The sequence below is a fragment of the Excalfactoria chinensis genome, chromosome 4 (genome assembly GCF_039878825.1).
Source record: "Excalfactoria chinensis isolate bCotChi1 chromosome 4, bCotChi1.hap2, whole genome shotgun sequence".
Taxonomy (NCBI): domain Eukaryota; kingdom Metazoa; phylum Chordata; class Aves; order Galliformes; family Phasianidae; genus Excalfactoria; species Excalfactoria chinensis.
In genome coordinates this window covers 73,276,172-73,304,028 of record NC_092828.1, presented here as the reverse complement: position 1 = coordinate 73,304,028, position 27,857 = coordinate 73,276,172, and the positions used below count along the sequence as shown (strand labels likewise).

Below are 27,857 nucleotides of genomic sequence, written 5' to 3'. Positions count from 1 at the left end.
TCCCTCCCATCCCAAACGAGTCTGAAATCTTGAGCAATCAAAGCATAAAAATACCTTTCTGCTGTACTGGTGGGAAGGCCTTTGGCTGGATTACTCACTCATTACTGTAACTTTTATTATAAAATAGCTGTTTGGGGAAAATCCTCTAGGGCAGCAGCATTCATGCTGTGAGGTTAGGTGCCTGCTGACTTTAGAAAGAGAAGAAAGGGATACCATGTCTGGGATTAATAGTGTTTGGAGACTTCTCTCTCCGCAGTCTCTGGTTGCCTCAAGGAACAAGAGTATGAAAAGGGAAAATTTTGAAGAAACACGTGATAAGACCTTTCCGGAGGGAAGGCACGATGTAAGAACAACTCATTCCGATGAAAGCCCCACGAACCTGGTATCCTGTTTGTACCGTAACTGCCAGCAGATTCCTAGGGAATGCAAAAATAGGACCAACAAATAGTACTTTGCCAGAATACTTTCCACTTCCAAGAAGGACTTCCTGAGCTCAAAGTAGTGTCCTTTAATAGTCCTCAATAGACTTTTCTTCCATGAAGCTGTAGAGCAGCTCTTTGAACCTGTGTAAGAGAATCTGTGTTTTGTGCTGTGGTGTTTTGCTGGGCTTTGTTTCTGGCTGCTGGGAAATGTTGCCTTCTTTCTACTATCATATTTCAGAGTTTATGACATCCACAGCTAAAAAAGCAATGCCCCGGATTTGCTGCAGAAGGTCAGCTAATGGCAATTATTATGTAATTTCTATAGCAGAAAACTCTGTCCCTAAGTGTGCGGTATTCTGTCCTCTGGGACAGGATTAGACCTGAGGTTGGTTCTGATTTTTTATTCATATTTTAGTTAATTCCTGTTCTGTGTGACCTGTGAAGTGACCTTTCTAAGATGGTTCCTGGGGGTCTCAGCATGGAAGTTTTCATTGTTGTGGTGAGGTAGGATGGCAGTTGTTTGCAAGATGGGCGATGAATAGCAGTGGCAGGAGTGGAGCAGGCCCCCTCAGCTCACAGCAGGCCAAGATGACAAGTGAATGCCAAGGACTGCCAGCATAAGCCAGGCTGCCTCTAGTGTGTGCTTTCATCTTGTTCATTATGTTAGTGTTGTGGGGCTGGAATAGGATACCAACAGTAGCTTTCAGTGTTGCACTGAAAAAGCTGTTCCCAACTTGTAGGTGTCTGGGTATCAGCATTCCAGATCATGCCATCCCATGACAGGCTGTTGGGTCCAGAGGCACAGTGCACTGCAGAGCTGTGTTTGCTGGTTTCTCAAGAGTTCTGACTCTCCAAGAGGAAGATGCATTGGGATGTGCTGCATTTCCCAGGAGCCTCTGCATGATTTCCAATTCTGGTTGATGGGAGAAGAGCTCTTTAGTCTTTTCTGGGAGGCGAGCTGTGGAGGGCCTGCTGATAAAAAACTCGGAATGATTCTCTCCTCCTCTGCTTTTATTTTTGGCTTGTTTTGATTTATTACTCTTAATTATTCTGTATTACCTTGCATTCCTTTTAGCAAATCAGTTTTTCCTGTCTCAATTGTTTTTTTGTACCTCTCTTCCTTTCCTCCCTTTCTCCCAAGGGGAAGGAGAGATGTCACATGATTAACTCTTCAAACCAGGACAGCAGGACAGCTCTTATTGCTGTCTTTGCTACAAGTACCTCAACAACATGCACCAAGTCACTTGAATGCCTTCGTCACCAACCCAGGTGCCCTTTCTAGCCTGTTGCTGCTCTGAGTCTTTCACAGTAGATCCATACCCTGATTTCCTCATCACTACTGTGGGGATGCTGGGGACAAAAAGAAATAAACCTAGCAGGAAGGTGGACACGGAAAGGACTTGTAACATCAGGCTTGTTTGAAGTCCAGGGCACCCTGACAGCAGTCATGTGGACATGTTCCTCCTGGCTGGCCATGCTGTGTTGCTTAAGGCACATGGAACCAAAAGTTCCCCTCATTTAACTTATGCTGTTGTTTTTTTTCCCTTTTGTTTCAGCTCAAGAAGAAGCAGGTCTATGTTGAGAAAGTGGAGAAGATGCAGCAGGCCTTGGTTCAGCTGCAGGCAGCATGTGAGAAACGGGAACAGCTGGAGCATAGGCTGCGGACTCGGCTAGAGCGAGAGCTGGAATCTCTTCGGATGCAGCAGGTATCCTGTCTTTCTCTGGGCCCTGGCTAGGCTTCTTGTAGGGTTTGACACTACAGCATGTGCAAAAGAAAGGCAATGGTTTTTTCCATCTTGTAAAATCAGCACATTTTTTCTCTTGAAAACTATTATGCCTGACCTCTGCTTTTACTTGATTTAGTTATTCCATTCTAACCAGAAGATTTAGATAAAAGAGCAACAGTCTGTGCATCCTGTGATAAGAGAACCATATAGGTAACCTGGTTATATTCATTCTTATGTTATTTTAAAAATATTATTCACAGTTTGAAATTTTAAGTGCAAGTTGATAACAGCTGGACTGAAATGAAAGGCCCTTCAGAAGGCTTTTATATGAAAGAAAAAAAAGTACACAAAATGCCAAAACCACAAAACCAGTTCAGTAAATGCAGTTGTTGGAAAAAGGAGCTTCCTATAGAATATCTTCTTGGAATTGTAGTGTGATTCTTTTTCAGTGGAGAAAAAGATGAATAAGAAGTAGGTTGTGCAGAGGTGCTGCAAATTTGGGTGGGAGGTTTTAGTTTTATTTCAGCTTGCATCCAACATAGGCCTGCATCATATTTCCAGAATAATTCACAAACCTGATGGTTCACCTGTATTCTAATTCATGTTTAGTTTCAGGTTAAATTTGGTCCTCAACTGCCACATCTGTGTGGGAACAGATATTTACATAACAATCATATTTTTGTAGTGCTCCTAGAAGTAGGAGTTAACATAATTTGGTACATTTTCTTTCATGTTACCTTTGGGAGATGAGGTAATCTGAACACCCGACTTTTGACTTCGAGCTTTAGTCAAAGCAAAAAATGACCTTCCTCATCATGGTTTAAGAATTCTGAGCTGAATGTATAACAGGTTACTTGCCCCATTTGTTTTCAAGTCAAGTATCACACAAATCCCAGACAAGATTTCCATATAAAACTATCCGTTTTATCTTTGAACTTTCAGCACAGCAAATCTCCATTTTTTTTAATATTTATTTACGAGAAAAGGTTGTCTGTCTTCCAGATCTTGTGTTAGAACTAAATTATTTTTAACCACCAGCTACTTAGTCCACAGGTATACAAAGATCAGATTGATTTAGTATTCAAATGCTATGAAATATTTTGGATTTTTTTAAAACTCTGATGAATTATGTACACTAGTTCGTGTTTTGCTGGAACGGTGTTGGAAGGAAGTCTGAGTTATTTAAGCAGTATGGACAGGTTAGAGACATCAGACTTGAGTAGCATATCCGGCTCTCTGACAGGCTCTTGTGGCTTTGTATTTGGGAAAAGGCCTTAAGGACTATTCTCCATCTCAGATACCCACTTGTTAGTATCGACCAGCTCTGGAGTAGCACAAGGAAGTGCTCAATCACAAGTGCTGTGACTTAAGCTGTCTTTCTTGGGAGCAGTTGGAGCAGTTCTTGGTATTTTATGGCTTTTAAGCTTCAACATTTGGATATAGAAGGAGCCTGGCTTGCATTATATGAGCTTGTTTCCAGGTTTGGACATAGGGAGGCTGTGCTGCCCCGCAGGTGTATTAGGTCCAACTCTCAAGGAGACCATTAGATCACGCAGTCTGCCTCACAGTCACTCTGGGGGGTTCTTGCACCAGCCCCTGCCCCTCAGAGAAAAGCACGCCAATCAACCCTGAATCTAACAGGTGCATCCTGAAACTTCTCTTTGCTTTGCTTTTCAAATCAGCGTCAGGGCACATCTCAGGCTGCCAACGTCTCTGAATACAATGCCACGGCGCTTATGGAACTCCTGCGCGAGAAGGAAGAAAGGATTCTTGCTCTGGAAGCTGACATGACCAAGTGGGAACAGAAATACCTGGAGGAGAGTGTGATGAGACAATTTGCTTTAGATGCAGCTGCAACTGTGGCTGCTCAGAGGTAAATTAAACTATTCATAGTACAGGGATTATTTTCTTTTTCCTGTTGAATGTCATATTTTCCACAAAACAGTGTTGTCATATCACCCTCCCAGAATACCTCTCCTTGCGGTCTGCACATCTTCTCAAACCTCTGCATACAAGTGGAGCTTGGCTGTTTTTCCTGGGAGCTGTGTGACTTAACTATAAGAAATTTTTTTGCAAGGGAACATTCCCCCACATGCAAGAGCCATTTTCCAGGCTGGAGTTGTCCTAAGCCATTCCTAGAAGCTGCTGCTTCAAAAATAGATGTGTGAGGAGCGTTGTTGGGGTTATTTTTTTTCTTCTTTTTTTTTTTTCTCTTTTCAAACAGGAGTCAGTCCTTGCTGAAGTCATGTGGGATGGGGTGAGTTTGGTGATTCACATCGTTCGCCCTGAATGGCTTGCTTGTTCTCCAGAATGTTTTTGCAAATTACTTTGTGGTATTGTCCTCAACATGGTTACTAACCAGAAACATCTACTAGGAAATTCTGCTCAAAACATTCCGCTGCGTGTGGAGAGTAGTTCTTGTGGGAGTGGGAAGGGAAGGGTGTCTGAAATTGGGTAACAAGCTCACATTCCAATGCAGCTGTATAGAAGCAGTTATTATGGTTATAAATAGGCCCAAGTCTTCAGCTTGCTTGTAAACAAGCAATGTTATTGGAGAGCAACTCTTTAACTTCAGGTAGTGCTTACATGTAATTTCATTGATCACTAGTTTCAGTTTCTTAACAGCAGATTTTATTTTAGATTGTTTCACAGACAAGATTCAAATAGGGATGTTATCGCAGCTGGCTTCCTAGCACGTAAGATCATACTGAAATTACAGGGGGAAAGTTGCAGATCTGCTGTGCTAGCAGTTAAAGACTTACCTTGCTCCCCAAGCGGGCTGTTATTTTGGGGTATTGATGCTTCTTGTGAACTGTTTTCTGCCTCCCCAGTGATTGTTTAAAGGCTTTTGATACCGCTTGGCCCTAGAGGCTATGTTATATTTTCAGCATGCACTGATAAATAGAGGTCTGGTCTATTGTTTATCATGGAGTGAGAGGGGATGTGTTAGGCCTGTTCAGGTTTTGTTAAATGAACAAAGAATGCTTTCCAGTCAGGAAAGAGCAAACCTACTTTTCCGTTTCCTTCTAGCTCCTTCTCCCTTAAAATAAACTGTTCCATCAGTACTGCTGCCAGTTTACATGCAGTTTATTATAGCCTTCTCAAAAACAGGCTGTAAGGGATTTCACTAATTTCAACGGTAACCTCATCTACACTGTGCACAAATTTGCTTTCCTTTCTCTTTGGTGGTGAAAAATAGCATCCCTTAGGAAGACGGGGTTGCAGGAAGGATGCTTTACAGCACAGGCAGGAATCTAGGTCAAGTTAGGGTTCTTTGATGAGTGACCTTCCTATGCCCTTCATACTCGTTTGTTGCTGTTCCTGGTCTGAACTTTTGCAGGGTTAAATGTATATTTATCGGTCAGTTCTTAGGGCTGCTGGGTCTAAGGGAGCAAGTTTCTAATTTCAGTGAGTTGCAGCTATTGGTAACTCCAACTAATTTTTTAATTATTACTATGTTAACACGTAGCTATGTCAGTAACATGCTCTTAAGCATTAGGAATCACACAGTGGTATAGAGCATAGTAGAGTATCTTCATACTGACTGTACAGCAACAAGTAGGATGACATGTTTTGGTTAATGGAATGAACAGCCATTACAGTGTTCACGTCAGGCACTAATTGATCTTAAACTGTTTTCAACCCACTCTTAAGTTTTTTGGATCAAGTTGCTTAGAAATGCTTAAGAAACTTTAATGCGTAGTTCCCTTTGATACTCAGATACCCACTTCTTAGAAGAGAAGGGGAAAAAATCTTGCTTCTGAAGCAAAGTTTGTACTTTTTCAGTTGAAGAGAAGTGACTAACATTTTATATTATCTCTCTCCTTGGATTTGCCCCATCCATCTGTTTAAGTCAGCACAGTGCATCAGTTAGATCATAGACTGGCCTGAGATAGACAGCAAGTTGACTGTTGTTAGTATTATTTGCATCTTTTTATAATCCTTCTTTCATTACATCTGGGAGTGGGATTTTCAAAAGACACTGAGCCAGCCTAGGCTCAGAAACAGTAGATGTTCTTGTTACTTTTGAGCAATCATTTAGCACCGCTAAGAGGAAAACAGCATGCTTAGCTTGCCCTTCATCTGCTCTACTGCTTGTTCCCAGGGACACGACAGTGATCAGCCACTCACCTAACCCTAGCTATGACACCTCGCTGGAAGCTCGCATTCAGAAGGAGGAGGAAGAGATCCTGCTTGCCAACAGGAGGTGTCTGGACATGGAAGGAAGGTAAAATGCAATTTGTCCCTATTTGACTACTTTAGGACAAGGATTTTAAATGAATTATTCGGGTGGATGACTCAGAACCAGAAATTCACGTGTCTTCACCAGTCACAACAATGTAGAATGCCAGACATTTGTTTGACCAAGGAAGTAACTGCACAGCAATGCAGTTGCTGTATTTCGATTTAGTGCCTAGCTTATTCTTCTCTTTCCAGGGCATCTTCATCAGACCCCAAGTCACTTCTTTATTGTTTCACAGAGTTGTTTTTCCCCAGGGTTTTTTTCTGCAGACTCCCCAGACTTTGTGAATATTCTTTTTTTGTTGTTGTTTTTTTGGCCTCATGTCCCACCCATAACTCGCAGCTTTGCTTCAGAGCCTCTTCCATGCCTGTTTAGAGCAACTTCCAGTAGCCAAAGGTGAGGGGGTGTCTCAGTGAAGTTTTGTATGTAGATGTACAGGAGGCCTCATACATGATGCCGTGGAGGGTCAGAGAGCAGCCAGTATTCAGGTTGTCTTCCCCGTGCCTACCTGAATGCCCAAGGGAGCTCTAGCCACAGCTGTGGAGTGCTGAAGCCTCAGTCCAAAGTGATGGAAGTTGAAGCACATTGTTGTCCTTTGTCCTTTTCAAAAAGGATCAAGACTCTGCACGCTCAGATCATTGAGAAGGACGCCATGATCAAAGTCCTGCAGCAGCGCTCCCGGAAGGAGCCTGGTAAGACGGACCAGCTCTCCTCCATGAGGCCTGCCAAGTCACTGATGTCAATCTCAAATGCTGGCTCGGGCTTGCTGTCCCACTCATCCACGCTGAGCAGCACTCCCATTCTGGAAGAGAAGAGGGAGGACAAGAGCTGGAAAGGCAGCCTAGGTAATTTTAAGATAATGGTGGTGATTGAGATACACCAGTCACTGCCTATAGGGGAGGCAGGAACAGCAGAAGGTAGATGTCTGACAGACAGGTTAACTGGCTTAGCATGCAGGAAAACTGCCTGCAAGCAGAATGGAACACACTTGCAGCAGCTGCTTGCTTTAATCGTTTCTGGGGAAGCAATGACTTCTGATGTCCAAGCTCAGTCATGAAAATTGTTCATCTTTAATTCCCGCTTGGTTTGGTACCTGATAAAAGCAATATTTGAGATCTGGTTTTCAGAGTTCCCAGGCACTTGCTTTCAGCTGAGCTGTTACAGCTGTCTGAGGGTGTAAAGTCTCCTTCAGCCAGCAGAGATACAGATCAGGATTGCCGTCCTGTATAGCTGTGCCTGCACTAACATGACTTCTGTCTGGAATGGCTTGGCACTATTGTTTGGAGAAAAGGAAATTGTATCAAAGGGAATCTTAGGTGATGTTTTTCTTTCTCTAAAGAAGTTGGACACACAAGTCTTCCCTAAGTTTCTGATAAGTAAATGAGAATCTCTTGCAGCTGATTTCGTGGTATGCAGATTTATCCATCTGCAACTGAGCAACTGCTCAGAGTCAGGGAAGTAGGATGATAGTGCCAGCTCACTAATCTTTGCATGCAGCAGCATGAGAACACTGCTACTCTCCAGGTACTTTAGCACCAAGTGGTGAAAGGAGCTAAGGAAGGGTAAATGAGAGCTGACAGCTGAAGTGCAAATCCTAGAGCAAGTGCTACAGAGAGGGGCAGAACTGATTCCAGTCAGTTTTCTGGGACTGTGAAATTTCCTTCCCTTTTTCCACAAAGGTGTTCTGCTGGGAACAGAGTATCGCTCCGAATCCATTCCCTCCACGCCCTCTCCTGTCCTTCCTTCCACCCCGTTGCTGTCAGCCCACTCTAAAACAGGCAGCCGGGACTGCAGCACCCAGACTGACCGAGGGAACGAGCAAAGCAAAGCTGCACCTTCCCCTGCAGCTCCCACACCAGGACGACTCCCCAGTGCCAGCCTGCCCTATAGTGCTGAGAAAACAGGTAAGGAAGTTCAGCTGCTCTCCCAGAAGTGCCTGTGCCACTGGCTTACTGGCAGTTCTGCTCCATGGGCAGGTTCTGCTGTCCCTTTTTCTGTTCAAGAAAGCTGGGTTTTACTTGTTGTGGGTTTCAGAGGCAAGATTGGCCCTGTTCTGAGAAATGTCAGACACTGTGAAGAAAAAAATAATGCCTTCAGAGTGGTACGATAAGCATGGACACACTGGGTAGAGAGATACAGCATGATTTTAGAGTTGGAACAGGTATATATATGCAAGTCGCCTCTGAATTAAGTTGAGAGTGGTCCGTGGGCTTTAAACAGCATGTGAAAATGAGCTGTAGGAACTGGCCATCATATTTTATTGGGTTTTCAGAGCAAAGAGGACTCAGTTAAGGGGGAGAAAAAAGAAGGAAGTGTAACTGCCATGACAAAGCTGTCTCATTATTACACTGTCCCACTGCAGGACCAACTTCAGCAGTGGTGCAAGTAGATCACGTTGACAGTGACTATCGCAGAAGCTGAATTTGCTTCCCACAGAGCTCTGAGCTGGCAAGAGCTGCTCATTTTCCAGTCCGCTCTGCCAAATCAATGCAGATTACACAACTTTGCCTCTTCTACTTACAGACACATTACAATTATGTTGTTCTTTATGGAAGAGTGAATTTGGCTGGTTTGCTGTACGTCTTGCATTGAGGGAAGCAGGGGAACAGGTTTTGTTTGTGGTGAAAGTGTACACTGGCTGCATTAGTTCAAGTGAAGTTTCTCCCATTTTATATGCTGTTGTGTATCCATGAGAGGTACTTAAAGGGAATTTCAGAGAATATCTGAAATATTTGAAGATTTGCGGGTTTTATACTAACTGCTGTGCTTTGGCCAATGACAGAAGATGGCTTATGTTAACCTCACTTTTCTGATCCTGTGCTCACAGTTCATCTGTGACTGAAGTTACAGCTATGATCGTCTCTCTTGTTTTCCCTCATCACATAGATGGGCCACTCTTCCACTCCAGCACTCTCGAAAGAAAAGCCCCTGTTCAGTCCATGGGGCAGGACCTCCCAGATGGAGAGATGGTAGAATACCTCATCTGAAGGCCCGTACCGGATCTGAGCTGGGATTCAATAGCAAGAATTTTTTTTTAAAGACAATTTTATTGGGAAAAAAATTGTAGTACCTGAGTAATAAAAGAACACTCAGCCGTTTGCTCTTGTATATTATGTCTCAAAAGTATGGACAGGTTAATTTATAATTTGTTCTAAATTATAAAAAAAGAAAGAAAAAAACAAACCCACAGTGCTTGTTATTTGAAAGTATCCCCCCTGTTTGTTGAGTACTGGATCTGTAATGCCTGGATAAAAGTCAAGAACTGAGGTGCACTACATCTTGTATTTCATATCAGTATTTTTAAAGTCTTGTCTCTTAAACAGAAGCGCCAGCTCTCACAGCTGTTGGTTGTTTGTCCAATGTGAACACAGTAAGAGGGGCAGAATGGCCTCGTAGCGATGGAGCCAGGGGCTTAGTTGGGAGCATCACTTGATGGTTTCAGGATGCAGGTGTTCTTAAGCTGAGAAGCTTTCATAAATCTGAGCTATGATGAAGGGAGTTTTATCTTTTCACTGAGTAAGGATAGGTATTTCTCATCCATAGCCTGGGAAGACTTCCATTTTCAGTATGGTAACGTGTTGTTTTCCAGACCGTATTATGTCTTAAAAAAAAGACTCCGGTGATTAATGTAACATTTCACATTTTCAGTTGCATCGAAAAAATGTGCCGTAGTCTGACCCGTAAGTACTTGTTCGATAATTTATACAGTGGATAGTAAGTAATATATTGCATTCATGTTTTACATAAATTAAAAGAGGACATTTTGCTGACTCAGTCCTGATCTGTAGGTCACATTTCTGCCATTGTAATTTCATTGGCGTTAGTGGAACTTCCTCCAGTTTACAGTAGTGCAGGTGGCAAGCCCTGTTGCTTTCCAGTGTTACGACTTAATCTACTGCGTCCTTAGCAGGCTTCTCTATCCTTCCCGTGCCCTCCTTTGTACATCCTGGGTTCTGGGAGATGATAGATTCTTTTTTACGTAGCAAAGCCTCTGAGGTGGAGGTTTAAACAAGAGCTGTGTGTAACGTTTCAGGCGGCAAATTCTGTCCTTCCAAAATATTTTTTCTTTAACTAACCGGAGAAGGCAGCTTAAATAAAGACCCAGGGGCATTACAGAAGGAAGTTACACATCCTAATTGTCAGGTTCTCAGATCCCTGGGGACTAGCAAGAACGCAGCAGTGCTTTGGTTGCAGATGCTGTAAGGAAATACTAAGACCAGTAGACTTAAATGTTTGAGTATTTTTGTTACTGTCTTTGCGTTAAAACAGTTCAATATTAATGTCTATTAAAATCTTTTTCTTTTTTTTTTTTACTTGAATGTTAAGATGTTTAATTAGCCAGTAGTCGCAGGTCAGCAGCCTGGGTAGCCTCAGCCTTCTGGGCAATGTTAGACTAGCCAGGTTTTTATTTCAGATCATTTCACTTCAGAAAGAAAAAAAGGCAAATCAGCAATTAATCATCCAACAGCTAATGAATGTCCTCAGTTCCTACTTAGCTGACACTACTGATGAGGTGTCCAGTTGAAATGGCCTTACCATTCAACAGGTGTCATGTGAATGTTACCATGGAGGGGTGGGAGCTGAAGGGAAGTGCCTTCTCCCTGCTGCACAGGTAACGTAGCAGTGCCTAACGATGAGCCCTGAGTTGGGTTCTGTTTGTCTTCCAGTGGCAGTCACTCGGAAAAGCAAGGCAAACAGTTCCCATCACTTCTAGCAAATCTCCTGCTTGTCAGTATCCCTCAGCCTGTACTCTGAGCCCACAGAAGGCAGAGGTGGCAAAATGCATATGATATACAATATTTAGGTGAAGCCTGGCATTACCAGGGGCCTCTCTAGCAGACTGCCCAGTCTCCCTTCCATCTTTGCCATGTGCAAAACTGCACTTCAAGGCTTGGACTGTCTCTGCCTAAATGGGTCTACTCTGCAGCGTACAGTAGAACTTCCCTAAGTGTATTCTAATAACCAGTTTGATTTAATTCTCCGCCCCTTTCTAGACAAACTGTTCACAGCCTCTTTGCTCTCATTCCTTACATTTATTTCTCTTAATTTCATCCCCTGATATGAAGTAGTGCCCACTCTGATGATTCTGAGCGATTTCTCTTCCTCCTCTGCTGGAAATGCAGGAGAAGCTTTTCTCGTTAGGCCACTATGTTCATCCCTCTACCATTTCAGCATCATTTTCTGTATTATATTTTGTGGTTTGGGCTTAGGCTGAACAGTAATGGAGATGGGATGCCACTGGGGTGTCTGTGAGAGGAGAGGGAAAGATGCTGGAGCGCTTTTCTGTCCTTTTAAAGTCAGGAAAAATGATTTTACAAGTGCTTCTTAGCAGCAAGAAAGAAGTTCTGCAGGTGCAGGGCCCTGGATAAACAGTTCCAGCTCACCTGATCCACATCGATTCCACAATGTCTAGAAGCGTTTTGCTCATTTACAGATACTACATGTTTTATAAGACTGCTTTTCCACGGTCGGTGTTGGCTGTTTGGCTGGGCAAGGTAAAATAGTTTGTTTATTCTCTGCCACTCGGTGTTTTCAAACTGAACTCCACCTCATCCTATTTTTACTAACACAAAATAGGACATAAGAGCCTTCTGCGAGTGAAGGACAGGCTCTGCACAGTCACTGTCTCCTCTGGACGCGGCAGCCAGGCGGTCCGACAGTCCAAGCCACGAGGAGTGCAGTGATCCATGCCAATGGAAGTCAGTTTGGAAGCAGATGATGCATTTTCACATTCCTTCAGCCAGGTTCTTTGCCCTGCTTTATGGTTTTGATTTCTCCCAACAAACAAAACCCCCCCCCCCAAAAACTTTTAACGGGGAAGTTCGAGGTCATCTTCCCGTGCTGACAAACGCAGCCATCAGGAATGTAGTCCTCCCCTCGAGCTTCCTCAGAGCCACCCTCATGTGAATGTAATAGCGCTGCTTTCTCCGAGGAAGATGTGTACTATAGTCCTCAGTCTCCCTGTACAGATTTTTACTTTGTTTTTAAAGAGAAACCGCTTTAAGGAGACAAACTGCACACCTGGTTCCTTTTCCTTCGGTAGAGCTTGTTTCTAGTAGAAGGTGATTTTTTAACACAGGGATTGCAATGACCTTCTTTGCAAACCAAAATTCTAGACTAAGAGTTTTTCTTAAACTCGGATCTTAGAAACTGAATTGTAGCTTTTCTAAAGAAATAAAATAAAAAGCCACATATTCTTCTTTGTAGAACAGAACAAGAAAATCAAGCGTAGTTACTTTCCCTCTTTCCTTTCCCTACTTACAGAATGGCCGAACTCATGAGTCCTTTCCTCAGGCAGTTCCTTTGAGATGTGATGCTCAGGGCCAGGCTGGGGTTGGGGGGCTTTTCTTCCCATCTGGCCCAGTCTCCTTTGTTAACTCTGAGCAGCTCCTGCCTGGCAGCTCCCGGTCTGCAGCCATCATTGAGGTCTGGGGGACCCCTGGGGATCTGAGCTGCTCCCCAGGAGGCTGCAGGGGGTGGCTGAGGTAAGCAAATGCTGGCAGGGAGCTAAAACTCAATGTGGTCTGTGCCTCTGCAGTAGAAGAGTGCGAGGCCCTAGCGTTAGCTTTGCTTTGGTTTTGAGGCTGCCTGAGAGAAGGGAACTTGCGGGGCTTTAGGCCAGAATCATTTCCAAGGATACCTCCTGCTCCACGAGCCTGCGCTGAGCGTGCCGACCTCATCCGTGAGCCAGGGCAGCACAGGAGCCACTGCTGGTACACATGCGGCGAACCCCGATCGCTGTGGCTGAAGGATGTGCTGTTCATTGCTTACAGAATGGTGGCCTCATGAACCGGGGCAGTGAGGACGGCAAAGCCCCGGGGCGCTCGGGCATCCCCTGCCTCTGGGGCTGGCTCGGGCTGGGGTGGGGGCTGTGGGGCAGGCTTCTCTTCCATGTATTTGTATAGGAACTGTTTTTTAAAAGCTAGCATTCTTATGTCTAGAAAGTAAAAAAAAAAGACATTGTAAAATGTAATTGTACTGTATTTATGAAGAAAATACATTTCTTTTCAAAAAGACCTTGCTCTAAGTTTGTTTTAGAGTCTGACTTCCAACAGCACCATCCTTGAGGCTTTCAGAAGCATTGAAACCCATCTGCTTTGCACTTTTGTGTCTAACCTGAGGGCTGCGTTAAACTATTGAGGTTTAAGGAAAAGATGACCACCTGCCCTTCATACTTGAGCAGAATCCCTGTTACTCCACATTCTGAGCTGAATACTTGCTTTCACTCAGCACTGGTCTCTGCTCTGCTTAGATAACGGCACCAGTGGGAGCAGTGCGGTGACCGAGCTTTGCCTCCAGAGAGCAGAGATGGAGCCTCCCATTCGCTCTCTGAGCCAGAGTGTGTCTCCAGCTGATCCCCAGAGGGTGCTGCTCAGGGCTCTGCCAAGGGATTCAGGTCTCCCAGTCACAGAGTAGCAGCTCTGTGGGGCAGCTGGCTTAAAGCCCCTTTCACAGACCTGTGGTCTGAAGGGCCAGAAACAAGCGAGCAGCAAACTGCTTTACTCCTGGGCCCAAACCAACGTGAAATACTAAAAGTTCATGTCACAACTTCAGAAAATGTATCAAGATAATGCTGTTCTTCATATAAACACATACTGAAGTGAATGTTGTGGATTGTTTTCCCTCCTTATTTAAACCAAGCTTATGCTGTCATTTCTGAAGGAGCTGTCTTGTAATGCAGATGCCGAAACGGTCCTGAAGTCTTTGAAGATGACGGCAGCTCTAAGGCTAGGAAAGGAAAAGCGAGTTTCAGTATGTATGAAGATACTTTATAATGCCTGTCAGTATCCCTGCAGCTGGCTATAAAAGTACTCTGTGTGTTTTTAACAAACAGATCCCGTCTTCTCCGTTTTTTTCCCCATTGATCAGCCTGTTTTATGATTAATTTTCCAGCTATGAAGACCTTATTGATCATAAACCGAACATAATCACCTCGTGTAGTTCTCGCTGCCTCATGGCATCCGTCTTCATGTTCTCACCCGATAGGAGATTCTGCAAGATAATTTGTTCATTCCAGTCTCTTCCCTCAGCTGTCACTGATTTCTCTCGGAGCAGACCTGCAGCTGCACACAGAGCTGCAGACTTCCCTCATTGAACCGTCAGACCGACAGCGCTGCTTACAGCAGCCTGCAGCTGCAGAGCCTCTGCCCGGCATCTCTGCTTTGGCTGCTGCAGTGCTTTTCAGAAGCCCGTGTCCAACCCCATGTGAGCAGCCTGAAGTCGTGGACGTTCTCCATGATGGCCTCCAGCAGACCGACACGTTTTCTGTTCAGGTATTGGTCCTTTGATGTTGGGGTGGTTTTTTTGTTCTTTTTGTTTTGCTTTTGCCTCCAGTTCATTTTTCCTCTCCCATCATGCTGTGGTGGGAAGGAGCAGAGCCTGTGGGGAAGGAAACTTGTTGAAATCGGTCAGTGCATGGATGCATTTTTTCACAGCTGACTTTTGGAACTGATGTTAAGATAGTTAGAACCTACCTCGGTTGCCAGTGCTTCAATAAAGAGCAGCCTGACAGATCAGGAGGCTGCAGGTCACTTTAGCACATGTATCCCCTGCACTTACAGGGCTTTTGATGTTGTTTCTATCAATCTCTGTGACGTGCCAGAGTTGAAACAAGACGACCCCCAAAAAAACCCATCCAAAAACACAACAAAGGCCCAGCGCAGCTACAGAAGCCTGCTAATAGCCAGGTTATTTAGCAAACCAACTGCGGTCCATCTGCAGATGGGTGTGAGCGGAGCGTTTGGACGCTCCACAACAAGCACCCTGGTAGCAGCCCAGCTGGGAGGAAGCTGCTGCCAAACAGCCCGCAGTGAGCCTGGCTGGACTCGGCTCTGTGCAGCATTGCTTTGGGTTTCCACATCCCCTTGTCCCCCTTGGGAATGTGCTGACTGTCCCTCCTGGACATCAGCGTCCATCAGAGGCTGTCGCAGGTACGTCTTTCAGGTGCATCACCGTAAATACTTATAGCTCAGCAGGCCAACGCTTGGGGCCTAGAAGAGGATAAAGATTGAAAGGGTAACCTCTGTAGGAGCGGGTTTTTTGCCTTCCCTTCCTGCTCCCCAAGAAAAACAAAGTGGGTACATGTAATATAATATGGAACACTGCTCCAGATTTTGCAAGGAAGAGTAAAATGTGATGGCAGCAAATGCCTTGCAAAAGCTCCTTCAGGGTGGTGTTTAGATCACTAGGGGAGTGACTGGAGGAGATAATCTTTGTGTGTTAGAGGAAAACTTCTGAGGGAAACCTCCACTGATCCTTTGCCAAGAGAAGTGCAAGGCCTGCATGGATGTCTACATGCACACGTTCAGCAGGACGCCGGAGCCTGTCAGGAGCTGGGCGCAGGGTGTGTGGTGATGGCTCACACAGACTTCTTGTTAAACACCACATTGTTCCGTGTGGTGATGGCTCACACAGACTGCTTGTTAAACACCAAACTGTTCCAGCAGTGTCACCTCTTGGGGAAGGAAAAGCTGCTTCCTGGGCCTGCCTGCCCTGCCAGTCCCATCCCCAGGGCAGGGACAGCCCGGCGGGAGGCAGCAGGGGCTTCCAAACAACAGAGCAAACAGAAGGGCTGGGGATTGCTTAATGAGAAACAGTTTTCTCCTTTAATGCTCTGCAATTACTTTGAGGTCAGCAGAATTATTAGTATTATTAATCACTGCATTTCCAGAGAACTGAAGTTAATGGTACCATAATTGGGCCGTGCCATACGGCGGTAATTGCTGAGTGCCAGCAACCAGCTAATTAAGAATTAAGACTTCCAGCCCTTCTTTCGAAGCAGATCCTGTTTGTCCCAATTCTGCACCACAGGGTAATTCGGCCTCAGAGGGGTAAAACTCAGAAGGATGAGGGAGGCTGAGGCCTGCTGACTGCTCGTCCTGCATCCCACTCCTGCTGCCCATGGGGAGGTTTGGAGGCGCTTTGGAAGGAATATGGGGTGTGAAGGGGAATAAAGCCACGACAGGAAAGAGGAGCAGGAACAGAAGAGAACAGCTATGCTCTCTGCTCCAGCCCTGGCCCTAGCTACGTGTCTAGGGACACCAGGGCTGGATCGCGGGTCAGTTTTGTTCTCAGGGTAATGTTAAACATCTCACTGTTGCTTTTTTCTCCATACATGTGTGTGGGGTTGCCCTTTGTTTTAAGCAGGCCGTAGCTGTCCCCCAGCGCCCAGAGCAAATAAACCCCTAACAAAGCATCTCAGCAGCTCTCGGAGCTCAGTTCAACCTCCTGCCTCTTTTTCCTTTGTGTAGGGGCCGCTGGGCAAAGAAAGCCATGTTTATCTTAGAGACACGGAGCTGGGCTGCAATCAGCCGTATTTTTTTAATTATGGGAGACCTGAAGCCCAAACACGCTGTCTGAGAGCCGAAGTTCCTCCTGTTGCTTTTCCTGCAGCCACGAGTGCAGGAGGCTCACGGCAGAGCCAAGAGCGGGAGCAGAGCGGCGGGCTGCCCCGAGGTGGCGCTCGGCTGCAGCGGAGGGACGGAGCGGGATCGGCCGGAGGCGCCGCGGTCCGGCGGAGCCTTTGTCCTGCCCGCTGCACCCCCAGCCCGTTAGAACAGGCTGCTTTCCCGGCGGAGTGCCGGCTGCCCCCGGCCGTGCGGAGCGTCACTCAGAGTTGGGCCCTGCGCTGCACCGCCCGCTCTGCTGCTGCAGCCCCCAGCACAGCCGCCCCCACGCGGGGCTTCCCTGCAGCCCTGGGGCCGCGGCTCTGTGGCTGGGTTTCTGTGCACGAGATGGGTTTGCATCAGGTTTGCCCTGAAGCTGGAGGTTCGTTCAGCATCAAGGCGAGAGGAATAACCAATAATGCAGTCCGAGGTAACGAATGACCTTCATTTCTGCCGCACAGCCTGGCTATTGATTTCAGCGCTCCCTCCGGATTTGTTGCTTCCCACCTTCCCCCCGCCGAGCCCTCCAGTCCCAGCGCAGCGCCGGCTCCGGGCGGCACGTGGCCGGGCTCCGTGCTAACCGTGCTAACCGTGCTAACCGTGCTAACCGTGCTAACCGGAGCCATTTGCTAACGTAATTAAGCCGGCTCGTACGCCTGGCGTTAGAAAGCAGCTGAGAGCAGCGCTCTAATGCAAAGCGAAGCGAGTAGGGAAGGCCGGACCCACCCCCGAGAGGTGTCCTGCAGCCCGGACGGGATCTCTTTGGGTCGGCCTTACATGTGCGTTGTAATTGGTAAGCAAAAAAGATGGGTTCGAGTGACTTGTCAGGTCTGGTGACTCGGGGGCAGTGGAGCCTGTGAGAGTTTCTTTGCTTTTTGTTTCTTCTAGCGCCGACTTATTGCAGGTGTCACTGGGTATTGCCCTTCCAGTCGATAAGGAACTGCCAGCAGTGGGGCTGTGTCCCATCCTGCCCTGCCGCCCCTTCCCAGGCCTGTGGCTGGCACAAACACAACTGTGTCTGCTGGGGACACAGCAACCCTCCCCTTTCCTGCTCCAACACAACCTCCCCCCAGCTCTGCCCGCAGCCTCAGGCTCTCCTTTGACAGCACTTTTTGCATTCATCTCCATTTTGCTATCGCTTCTCTCCCTTGAAGGCAGACATCCCCTTGCCCAGCGTGCAAACTCACCCGGCTCTCGAGCGTGCTGCTGCTGCTGTGTGATGATTGCTGCTAATTACATCTTTCACAGAAGCCAGATGCCAAACCTCCGGCCCTGGCCACCACTCGCTGCTTGCCCTGCTGCCCTCAGCTGCTGGCAGGGATGCTCCCCTTGGCAAACAGAGGCTGACAACTATAAGCAGAGCTGGCTGGAAACCACGACGCTTCTGGAGGAGGGAGCTGGGCTCTTGCAAACGCATCGAGGCTCTCGCTGAACACCGCAGGGACAGGGAATATCCCTGAATATCCTTCCTACTCATCTGCTATTTGGGATCCACCCGAGGGGTGCAGGGGTAGAATGTGGCTCCTACGCTTGGGTTTGTTGTCTCGGTATCCCCTGCCCGCACGCTGCTCCTTGCTGCTCCACTACGCGTAGCCTCTCCCCACGTTAATTGTCGTACACAGAAGGGTAAGACATAAATTGCAGCCCAGTGCGTTTTAATTGCATGTTCTTAATACATAGGCCTCGTTGCTAATTATCCCCGTTCTCCCAAGCAGCTTAAAATCCAGAAGCCCTGAACTGTGGCTTCCAAGGAGCAAGGCTGCCAAGGCAGGAGCGTGAGCCCCTTCTTGCCACAAAGAAGGCTGAAATGTGGCTGTAAAGATGAAAACAGCCGCTTCTTACCCAGCTTTAACCTGCTCAGAGGCTGATGCCCTCCTATGGGATGTGCCAGAGGCCGCGGCAGAGAAAGAAGCAGAAGAAAGTCTTCCCTGTCAGGTGGTCTGTAGGACGACCTGCCACCTCTGCTTGGTGTGCGTGAATTAGGGAACAAAAGCAGAGAGCCATCTGTACAAATAACGGCGGCTGTTAATTGCACGTGGCAGCAGCTCTGCACGCTGCTGCCGAAACCTCAGGTGAACCTGGAGCTGAGCAGATAACGCACCATCGTTGCACGGCTTGCTGGAGACTCTGGCTTTTTTTGCTCTTAACGTTGTTCTTAAAGAGGTATCCCACCATTTACCCGGTGTACCACTGAGATGCTTGGATTTCCTGCGTGTGGGGCGCGAGGGTTTGAAATAAAAGCAATTGCTCCTTTTATTACCTGTTAACTGGAGGAGACGTTTCCGTGTCTGTTAACATCACCTCCCTGTGCTGATGCTGCAGCCCTTCTCATCGAGCCCCACTGGAATAGTTTTGCTCCCTTTTACCTGAATTTCTGTTTCCTGAGGTCTGAGCACCAAATATTGTCCTCTGCGTGCCAGGGGCTGATGGGGAGCTCGTGCCAGTCCCTGCTGCCAGTGCAATGCTAATTGGTGTGTGCAGTGATGGATAGCCGACACGCCGCTGCGAACTGCCAGAACTGCTGCAGAGGAAAGGTGAACTAAACCACGTGTCATTTACACACACTGGCGGCATCACAGCAAAAAGAACCCACATTTTGTGTAGCTTTTTCCCTCTCTAAAGGTGTGAGGGATCCATTTCTCACAGGTGCAAACAAGTGACTTTTCGCTTGGAAAGTGCCGAGGAGGTCACTTCTGTTGGCTGTGAGGCTGGCAGCGTTGCTGCTTCCACATGCTGTGGCTCCAGGCTTTGATCCATCCTGGCTCCACAGCGGCCAGGTAGCAATTTCCTTTGAAATCCACTCAGCTCTCTGTGAGCTGCTTGGATTCAGCTGGACACACTCACAGCGGCCGGCAGGATATCCAGCAGCTCACCTGTGCCAGCCCTGCGTCCCCGTGAGCTGCCCGTGGCTGTAACTCAAGGGCACGTGTTGGCCAAGTGTTGGACCGGGCTGCCTGGGGAAGTGGTGGAGTCCTCATCCCTGGAGGCATTGAAGAGACGTGGCTGTGGCACTGAGGGACACAGTGCAGAGGTGTGATGGGCCACGTTCATGTTTGGGCTGGTTCATGAAGGTCTTTCCAAGCTGGACAATTGGGTGGTTCTGTAGCGTGGGTTCTGCTCCTTGGGCATTGCCCCACATCCCTAGGAAAAGAAAGATGGAGCGCTGCATCCCAGCAGCTGAGGGAGGGCTAAGAATTGCATTGTCTTGGAAGAACAAAGGACATAAGCACTGAGAACAACACCCACCTCCAGACTGGTCCAACAGCCCTTCTCTTCCTCATCCAGGTGCAATCCAGGCTCCAAAATCCATAGCTTTGAAAGAAACGTTGAGAGTGTGAAACTGGCATGAAAGCAGGCTTGATTTTGTGCATATGCAGACTAGAATAGTTTTTTAGAGTCGTTTCTTAATACTGAATGCTAATTGTCTTAGGACCGGTTTGTGCAGTCATTAGGGCAGCTAAGTGAAGGCGGTGCTTTGGTCACTCAAGGCAAAGCAGTCCTGCAGCCCCAGCCTTGCCGTGTGCCCTGGGAGGGCCAAGGAGGTCTGTCTGTGTGTCTGTGTGTCTGTCTGTGGTGCGGGCAGGGCTCCTCAGGAGTGAAACTGCCTGTGAGGGTTAATTGACTTTTAATGTTAGCAGCCTTTCCTTTGGAGCGTGTGGCGGTCCATCAAGTAGCAGAGGGCAGCAAAGGCACCTTCTTACCCACAGCAGCGGCCCCGGCTCTGCCAGCCATGTCTTGTGACAATTATATACGTGAACACAGTTTTCTCTGCTTTGCAGCCCTACCCTGTAATCTAGGGAAAGCGACATTTTACTCTGCACAATGTGGTTCATCTTTCTCTCCGGCGATGGCTCCTCTGCCAATAGATTTTTTCGCGGTGGCATATGGCAGGCAGTGTTACATCTGCTCCCATTTCCCAGCGATACGTTACCCTTTGTTGAATTGTTACCAATGCTATCAGTCTAAATACTCCAGCAGGCTGCTATGGCAACAAAACCAGAACTCACTTTCTTGCTCTCCCTTTTTTGTGTGTGTTTAACCCTGGAACACAAGGGAGGGGGACGCTGGGCTTCCAGCAGCAGCGCAGCAGCACAATGTGGGGCCTGGGTACAGAGCAGCCCCCAGGAGCAGCTTCAAACAGTTTGAGGAAGGTCTGAGCTTTCCTGAAGGAGTTCACCAAGTGTTTCCAAAGGCTGGAGAGCCCCGTGGCCACTGTTGTGTCCATCCCAGCTGCCCGTGTGCCGTGTCCCTGAAGTGTCACCATGCTTCCCCTGACTATGGCTGAAGCACGAAGCTGGCCACTGCCAACTCCAGCACCAGCATCCCATCTCACACATGCCACATGCAGGCAAAGGCACGAGCATGAGTGTATGAGCCCCCAGGGTGTTTTAGAAAGTCACTGCGTGGATGCAAGTGCATAAGAAGATGGTTATCAAGCTCAAGACATCTATGTATGTGTGTGTGTATGTATGTGTGTATGTATGTATATATGTACACATACACAGGATAGATATGTTTTCTCACCAGGGTGAGTGCCAGGCTCCCCTCTACTAATTCATCCTTTTCTGTCCCAGGGCACAGAATGGATGGTGCAGGCGGACATGGTCTGCTCAGAAGGGACGGCAATTAATCGTTCTTGCAATCCAGAAGTAGCCTTCCTTGAAGGGTAAGGTGCAATCTAATCACCAGCCTTCTTCCATCCAAACAGGCACACTTGATGGGACACGGCAGCAGTGGGTTTGCAGTGACCTACGTGGAGCAGTGTGCAAAGGGAGAGGAGTAAATGCCCAATTCCTGGCTCAGTGAGCTCATCTCCCAGACTCACAGAAATTCAAGAGATGTGGGGTGGAGTTTCAGCTGTTTCCTGCATCCAAATCCTGCTGCCCTCTTCCAAGTTCTCACTCATTGTGAGACCCAAAAATACGGCTCTCCCACTGTGAATTCATGGGCTGATAACGTGCCTTTCCTACAGGGATGCCTGCACCATCAGGGCTGTTCTGCTACAGTCTGTGACAGCTGCAAACACAAAAGAAAGGACAACTCTAAAACGTGGTCTGGCCTGCCTTGTGGTCTGGCAATGCTAAAGAACCATTGTGGTGTTCAGTGGCTGGGCTGTGGTGGACAAAATGCCATGCTCAAAACGGCATCCTCACAGATGCTGTCAGTCTGCATTCAGCCTTTGCACAAAGTTATGGGAAGGTTCTGGCCGAGCCCTTTCCTGGTGGGAAAGCAGATAGGCCTTGGTGAGCAGCGGTGCGGTACGTGCGATAACCCTGCAACCCGCTGTGCCTGCATGCACCAGCTTCTCTGCAGAATAAAGATCTGCTTGTAGATAACACAGAGAGTTTATAAAGCAGCGTAGCTGATAACCTGCTCCGTTACTGCCTCACCATCCCTCCTGTCAGCCTGGAATTAGCCCAAATAAATGACGGTTGCTCAAGGAAATAACACAGAAATATGCTGCAGGATTGCTCCGGAAATTGCTGATGTCTTGTTAAAAGTTGTTTGGTGGTTCTGACCGATGTGGCAATGCGGGTTACCTGCATCACTGATAATAACGATGTGTGTTTGCCTGCTCGAGCAGGCAGGAGTTTGCTGGTGTTGTCTGTGGTTGGTGTGCATGGAACTTATAGCCGAGATGGATCAGCACTAATTTTGTGTCCACCTTAGCAGATTATTTCAGTCAATTCCTCTCCCATTTCTAGCGAGCAACCAACATTTTTTAATCCTGGCTTCTCCTAAAGCTGTGCCTTGATCTGGAGTGAAGCAGCCCCAAAGGTGCCATGGTAATCCCCCACCACAGTGAGCATCTCCCACCCCTTAACAGGTATGTATCTTAAGAAATGCCTCTTTAAAATGAATTCCAGAGCTGTGGTACCTTTTGGATCAAAGTAAGGATGAGGAAATAAGAGCCAGAGTCAGTCCTCAGCACAGGGAACAAAGCAGCATTTTGTTTGTGCTGCAGTTATGAGTAAGAACGTTGATACAATTACCTGCAGCGCAGAACAGAATACGAGGAGGCAGCAAGTGTAATGAGACCTCAGGCAAGGAAGAAAATCTAGTTTTGAAGGATGAGGCTTCAGGGGACGCGGGGTTTGCTGATCATCATAATAAAAACAACAACAAAACTCGTTCATAGCCGGGAACACAGCCTGAATCTGTTCCAACCCACCTGTGGGGGAGCGGCTGAGGAAAGGGACTCCAAGTCCTGGTTTGATTTCACTGGGGAGAAGATGATGACGGCCATGAGGGATGGCTGGTGAGCACGGGGCAGAAGTGCTGTGGTTCGTCCAGGGTTTCCCCATCCCTGTGTTCACACCCAGGGGTCCAGCTGGAGCCTGGAGGCTGCTGGGGGCTGCGGAAGGCGTCAGTGTGGAGAGAGCAACAAGCAGGGGGAGGTGGTACCAATGGCCTCTTCAGTCGGAGGTTATTGACTAAATTAATTCCTTCTTAAGTGCTGTAATACTGTGATTCCCAGAATAGTGCATCTTTATGACTAGGGGGGAAATAATAATTACATCTTATTTGTTAGTGTTCTTATTTATGTGTGTGGATGTGCGCGGCACAGTAAGCTTTGCTGAGCAGGAAGGTGAAGCACTTGGAAGCCTTGAGGACCATGCTCAGGTCCCATATGGCACTGCCTCTGTTGGCACTGGGATTGGACATGGCTCTGGATGAGGTTTCCAGGTCTCTAAGAGCTTTAACAACATCCCAAATCCTTGTGCTTAGAAACGTGTCACAGGCAGGTCAGTGCTGGGGTTACCACAACATGGGCTTGTCAGATACTACCCGTTCCAAGCCCTTGGTCTCATTTGCTGTGCCTTTTCAATTAGCTGTGGGGTTCAGGTCTCCGTAACTCCTTGCTCCATCCCACATGCTTCTGCCTGTATGTAAACGTGAAACCGAAGTCTTGGGTGATGGTGTTTCCTGACCCAGAATAAATGGTGAGCTCAGAGCAAACACCGCAATGCTCCGTGACGTTGTTCTTCAGGAACCATTAAGTCGACAACCGCTAGTGCTGCCTCCCGACAGCAATCTTGGGAATGCCATTCATATCAAAGTCCAGGACGTCTGTCAGCGTATTTCGTGTCTTTCTGACTCATTTGCAGGTTGGAAATCATTTCTACTGTCAATATATATTTTGAGTTGCACTTGTCGAAGTGTGGAAAGTATCTCCTCGTCTATCGGTGTCAGATTCTCTGCTGGAGATCTGCACCAATGCAATGATTATTTAACTTAGAAGAAAAAAAGTAAATTATATTCATCACACCCCGCAGGCAGTTACTTTTAAAGAAATTAAGGTACCAATAGCTGTAATTTAGAGTCTCTCACATGCACAATAAAAAGCAGTGAAAAATAAGAGGTGTTCTGCTCAATGCCTGGAGAAAAGGCACTGTGAATTATTCAGGGTGGTTTGTCTCACCACCAGCGTGCACCGAGTGCCTCCATCAATCTTCAGCTATTAGAGAGGGTGTTGGGGGAGCAGTGGTGGCTCTGAGCACCCCCGGCGCTGCCCCAGCGGTGTATAAACAGGATTTGGAGAATCAAACAACCTGGTGGCCTCTCTACTTCTCTCATCTGTCACCCGGGCAAAGAAATCTGAATTTAGGGTTATGTAGAAGACAGGTGGGCACACAGGTGGGCAGGTCAGGCTTGGCTGGAGCCCCATGCTGCACTTCAGCCCTGCTGGCCTCGGAGAAGGGAGGAAGATGTGCAAAATCTTGACCTCACGTTACAGTCCGGCTTTGTATCTTTTGACTTGGAGGGAAGAAGTGCAGCGCTGACTGTTGCAGCCGGGATGGAGCATCTGAGCTGGGCACTGTGGGACACTGCCTGCAAGGACATGTCCTCCAGCATCCCTCTAAGCCCGTCCCCGTGCCAGCCCAACCATGCTGGCTGTTGAGAAGAAGTTAATAAGTATTCTCCACCTGATGAAATCCATTTCATCGTCTTGAGAAGGGAAGGTGGCAGTGGGCCCATCTCCTCTCCAGGCATTTTTCAGGCAATATACGGTTGTTGTAAAACCAGGTTTTATGATCCTCCCTTGGTGAAATAATGAAATCACATCCCCGACGTCCTGTGTACCAGGCGCCGTAATTCAAAGGTGAAACGAGCTTGTGCTTGCAGAACAGAGCAGGACAGAAGGCAGATTTGTTTAGAGACTAGGGATTTCTTTTTTGCTGTTGCACTTTATCATGTAGATTCTCGTTCTGCATTCAGCACTAATTCATGTGGAGTTATTTGAGAATTGATAAGATAAAACCAGTGAACTACATACGGGATGAGTGTTCCGTGTGTGCTCAGAATTGCTCTGCTCAATCTGTTTTATCCGCTTTTGAGTGCTTTTTTTCCCTATTTTCCAAAGTTTTAAATCGCGTTTTTATTAGAGCGTTTAGTGTTTAAGGAGATAAAACTCATGTGAATGATGCTTTGTGCAGGTCTCTGGCATTTAAGAAGCTAAAGCAGCGTATCTGAGCTGGCTTAGCTCTTTGGGCTCTTAAAGGCAGCACCTTGCCTGGCTGGGCTGCTGTGGCTTTGCCCTGTTCTCTGCAGTTAATTCACTAATGAGCCGTGGATGGGGTGCACTCACCATTTCACTCACCCTCCCTGCACCATCAGAGACTTCTGCCTCTTGACTTTCACTCTGGAAGCTTGCAAAAAGCTTCCCAGAATAGGGTTTGCTCTTGCTTTACATGTGAGGTTTTTCTGCTGCTTTAACAGTATCTGCCACAAGATGCGTCAGCTCCTAATGCTTTGGGAATTGCTATATATTAATAACACTGTATGGATTTCCTGCATCTTCATCTGTACAGATTAGAGAAGCTGCAGCTCAGTGGTGGCAAAAATAATTTTAAAGAAAATAAAGGAAAAAGAAAAGCAACATACATGAGAAACAGAGTAAATGCAGGGGCTTCAAACAGATTTTGATAGGGTGTATTATTTAACTACATGAAACAGATTACTGCAGAAAACTGTAGCTTCCTTATTGGTGATGTTCAGGCAATTCCTGTTGCCAGACAGAGACACAAGTGAGACCCAGGAAGGGTGGCTGTGTTTAGGCAGTCCTGCAAAGCAGGCAGTGGCCAGCTCAATCAAATGGGGACAGATGTGACCCTTGGGGACAGAGAGGAGATGAGGTGGCTATATGGGTATTCAGCCACTTTCAACTTCATAGGTCTTTGTCCATGCTAGAGGAACATGTATACAGGCACCTCGAGGGCCATAAAATCTGCTTAAAGACACAGTTTGGCGAAGACCGTAAGCTTGGGAGATGTTCCTTCCCGCTCGCTGCAGCACTTAAGCCACTTTGGAGATGTATTTAATTTTATGTATGGCCATAAATCTAGCGGATGAGGAGATGGGATCCATGTTCATATAGCCAACTACTTACTTAAATGCTTAGACACTCAGAAGCTTGAATGGGTACAACCAATGCTAAAGTTGTCCCTCCACCTGTATCAATGCAAAACACGGCAAGTTCACTCTTCCTGATGCACCTGGAATCTCACCTTCAGGAACATTAACTCAGATCCCACCAGGGATGTACCCCAACTGGTGCCACACCGGCTGCACAACAGAGAGAGGCAGTCTGGTTGTAGAATAAATAGGGGATTTACTTTCTCCCCTATAGAATTTCCGCGCTTCCTGCTCATTCACGGTGTAGTGTTTTGAAGACAGGAGAAGAAAAAGTGATGGATGGATGTGGTTGCAGAGGACAAATGTCAGACTGGGAAGTCTGGATAGATACTGAAAGCTCATCCAGTTTTCAGCCAACTGTAACTTCATTTTGTGGCAGACGGATTGTTAGAGGATGAGAGAGGAAAAAATAACCCAAACCATTTTCTGGAGTAGATAGGGGGATTTCTCACATTGCATGGAAACTCCTGGGTATGGTGCAGGTTATTTTACGTGGTCACCTGCGTTTCCAATTCATGTGAAGGAGATGTGTTTCCCATAGTAAACATGTATAGCACAATGGCCAAGTCCTATTAATCCTTATTTCATCTGCTAACCATATTGTCAGATCTTATTCCAACACTGACAGCGTTGGCGTTTGTGGAGCCTTATTTATCGCCGTGCCAGATGAACTAAAGGAAAAGCTGAAGAGCTGCAGAAGGATGATCCTGGTTCAAGGGCCCTGATGGTAAGGAGCGGAAAGAAATAGTTCAGGAATGAGACTTCATAACTTCATTCCCAAAAAGTCTTGGGGAGAAGGAGATTGGCAGGTCCCACAGCCCTCATCCCCTGTGCGCTGGTTGAAGAGCTTATTGTGATGCCCTCACACACTGTTCTGTCAGGTAATTAACAAATATGCTTCCCCAGGCCAGACACAGTGCTAGGTCTACTCCTCTGAATCCATACTGTCTTAATCAAAACGCAATGATACAGCATTTATCCTCCCCTTGTTTATTATTTCTGAGTTGTCTTTAAGCATATATCTCGTTTAGGGCAAACCAAGTCATAGCTAGATTACATTACAGCAAGGAAATCGGATTATTTTAAGTAGATAATATAAAACATGTCTATGGAAACTCCATGATAATTGCATTATCTTTGGTACATTGTGAGAGAATTATCTGTATTGTATTAGGTGGGGGAAGCATGCCAAAATGCTATTTAAAATGTGAGTGGATTATGATGACGAGTCAGTCATTGGTCACAAATAAATTAAAAGGCAGAATATGTTTACGTTCATCATTTTTAGCTTTCATTTTGTCCCTCCCACTCCTGTAGCCATGGCAAGCAGTCATATGCTGACACCTGAAACACAGAGTGAAGTGCCTATGGTCGTGTGTGCCACAAGACAGCCCCCAGACTCAATCACAGAATCATCACAGAATATTTGAGGCTGGAAGGGACTTCTGGATCCATCCTCTGCTCAACCAAGGCACCCAGAGCAGAGTGTCCCAACCCTTGTCCAGAACCTTTCAAAGATCCCCAAGGAGACTCCACAGTGTCTCTGAGCAGCTTGTGCCTGGGCTCTATCAATCACCTGCACAGCAGAGAAGTGCTTCCTGATGTTCAGGCAGAACCTCCCATGGTCCAGTTTGTGCCCACTACTTCTTGTCCTGGCTCTGGG

General features: G+C 47.0%; 1 protein-coding gene and 1 long non-coding RNA gene across 5 annotated transcripts in view; both read left to right on the top strand.

The window, feature by feature from the left end:
* AMOT (angiomotin) overlaps positions 1-12,189 on the top strand; it is a 59,611-nt gene extending 47,422 nt beyond the window's left edge. For all 4 annotated transcript variants that reach the window (XM_072334312.1, XM_072334314.1, XM_072334313.1 and 1 more), the window contains 6 exons: positions 1,979-2,128; positions 3,832-4,022; positions 6,255-6,377; positions 7,005-7,237; positions 8,072-8,296; positions 9,279-12,189. In XM_072334312.1, the coding sequence (XP_072190413.1) occupies positions 1,979-2,128; positions 3,832-4,022; positions 6,255-6,377; positions 7,005-7,237; positions 8,072-8,296; positions 9,279-9,379 (1,023 nt within the window). In that variant the 3' untranslated portion in view covers positions 9,380-12,189. The remainder of the gene's footprint in view (positions 1-1,978; positions 2,129-3,831; positions 4,023-6,254; positions 6,378-7,004; positions 7,238-8,071; positions 8,297-9,278) is intronic.
* A 5,193-nt stretch (positions 12,190-17,382) lies between these two features.
* On the top strand, positions 17,383-27,306 carry LOC140251975 (uncharacterized). The gene is made up of 4 exons (XR_011903504.1): positions 17,383-17,570; positions 21,352-21,443; positions 22,483-22,604; positions 26,823-27,306. It is a non-coding gene; the product is annotated as an uncharacterized lncRNA (long non-coding RNA).
* Positions 27,307-27,857: the final 551 nt, after the last annotated feature.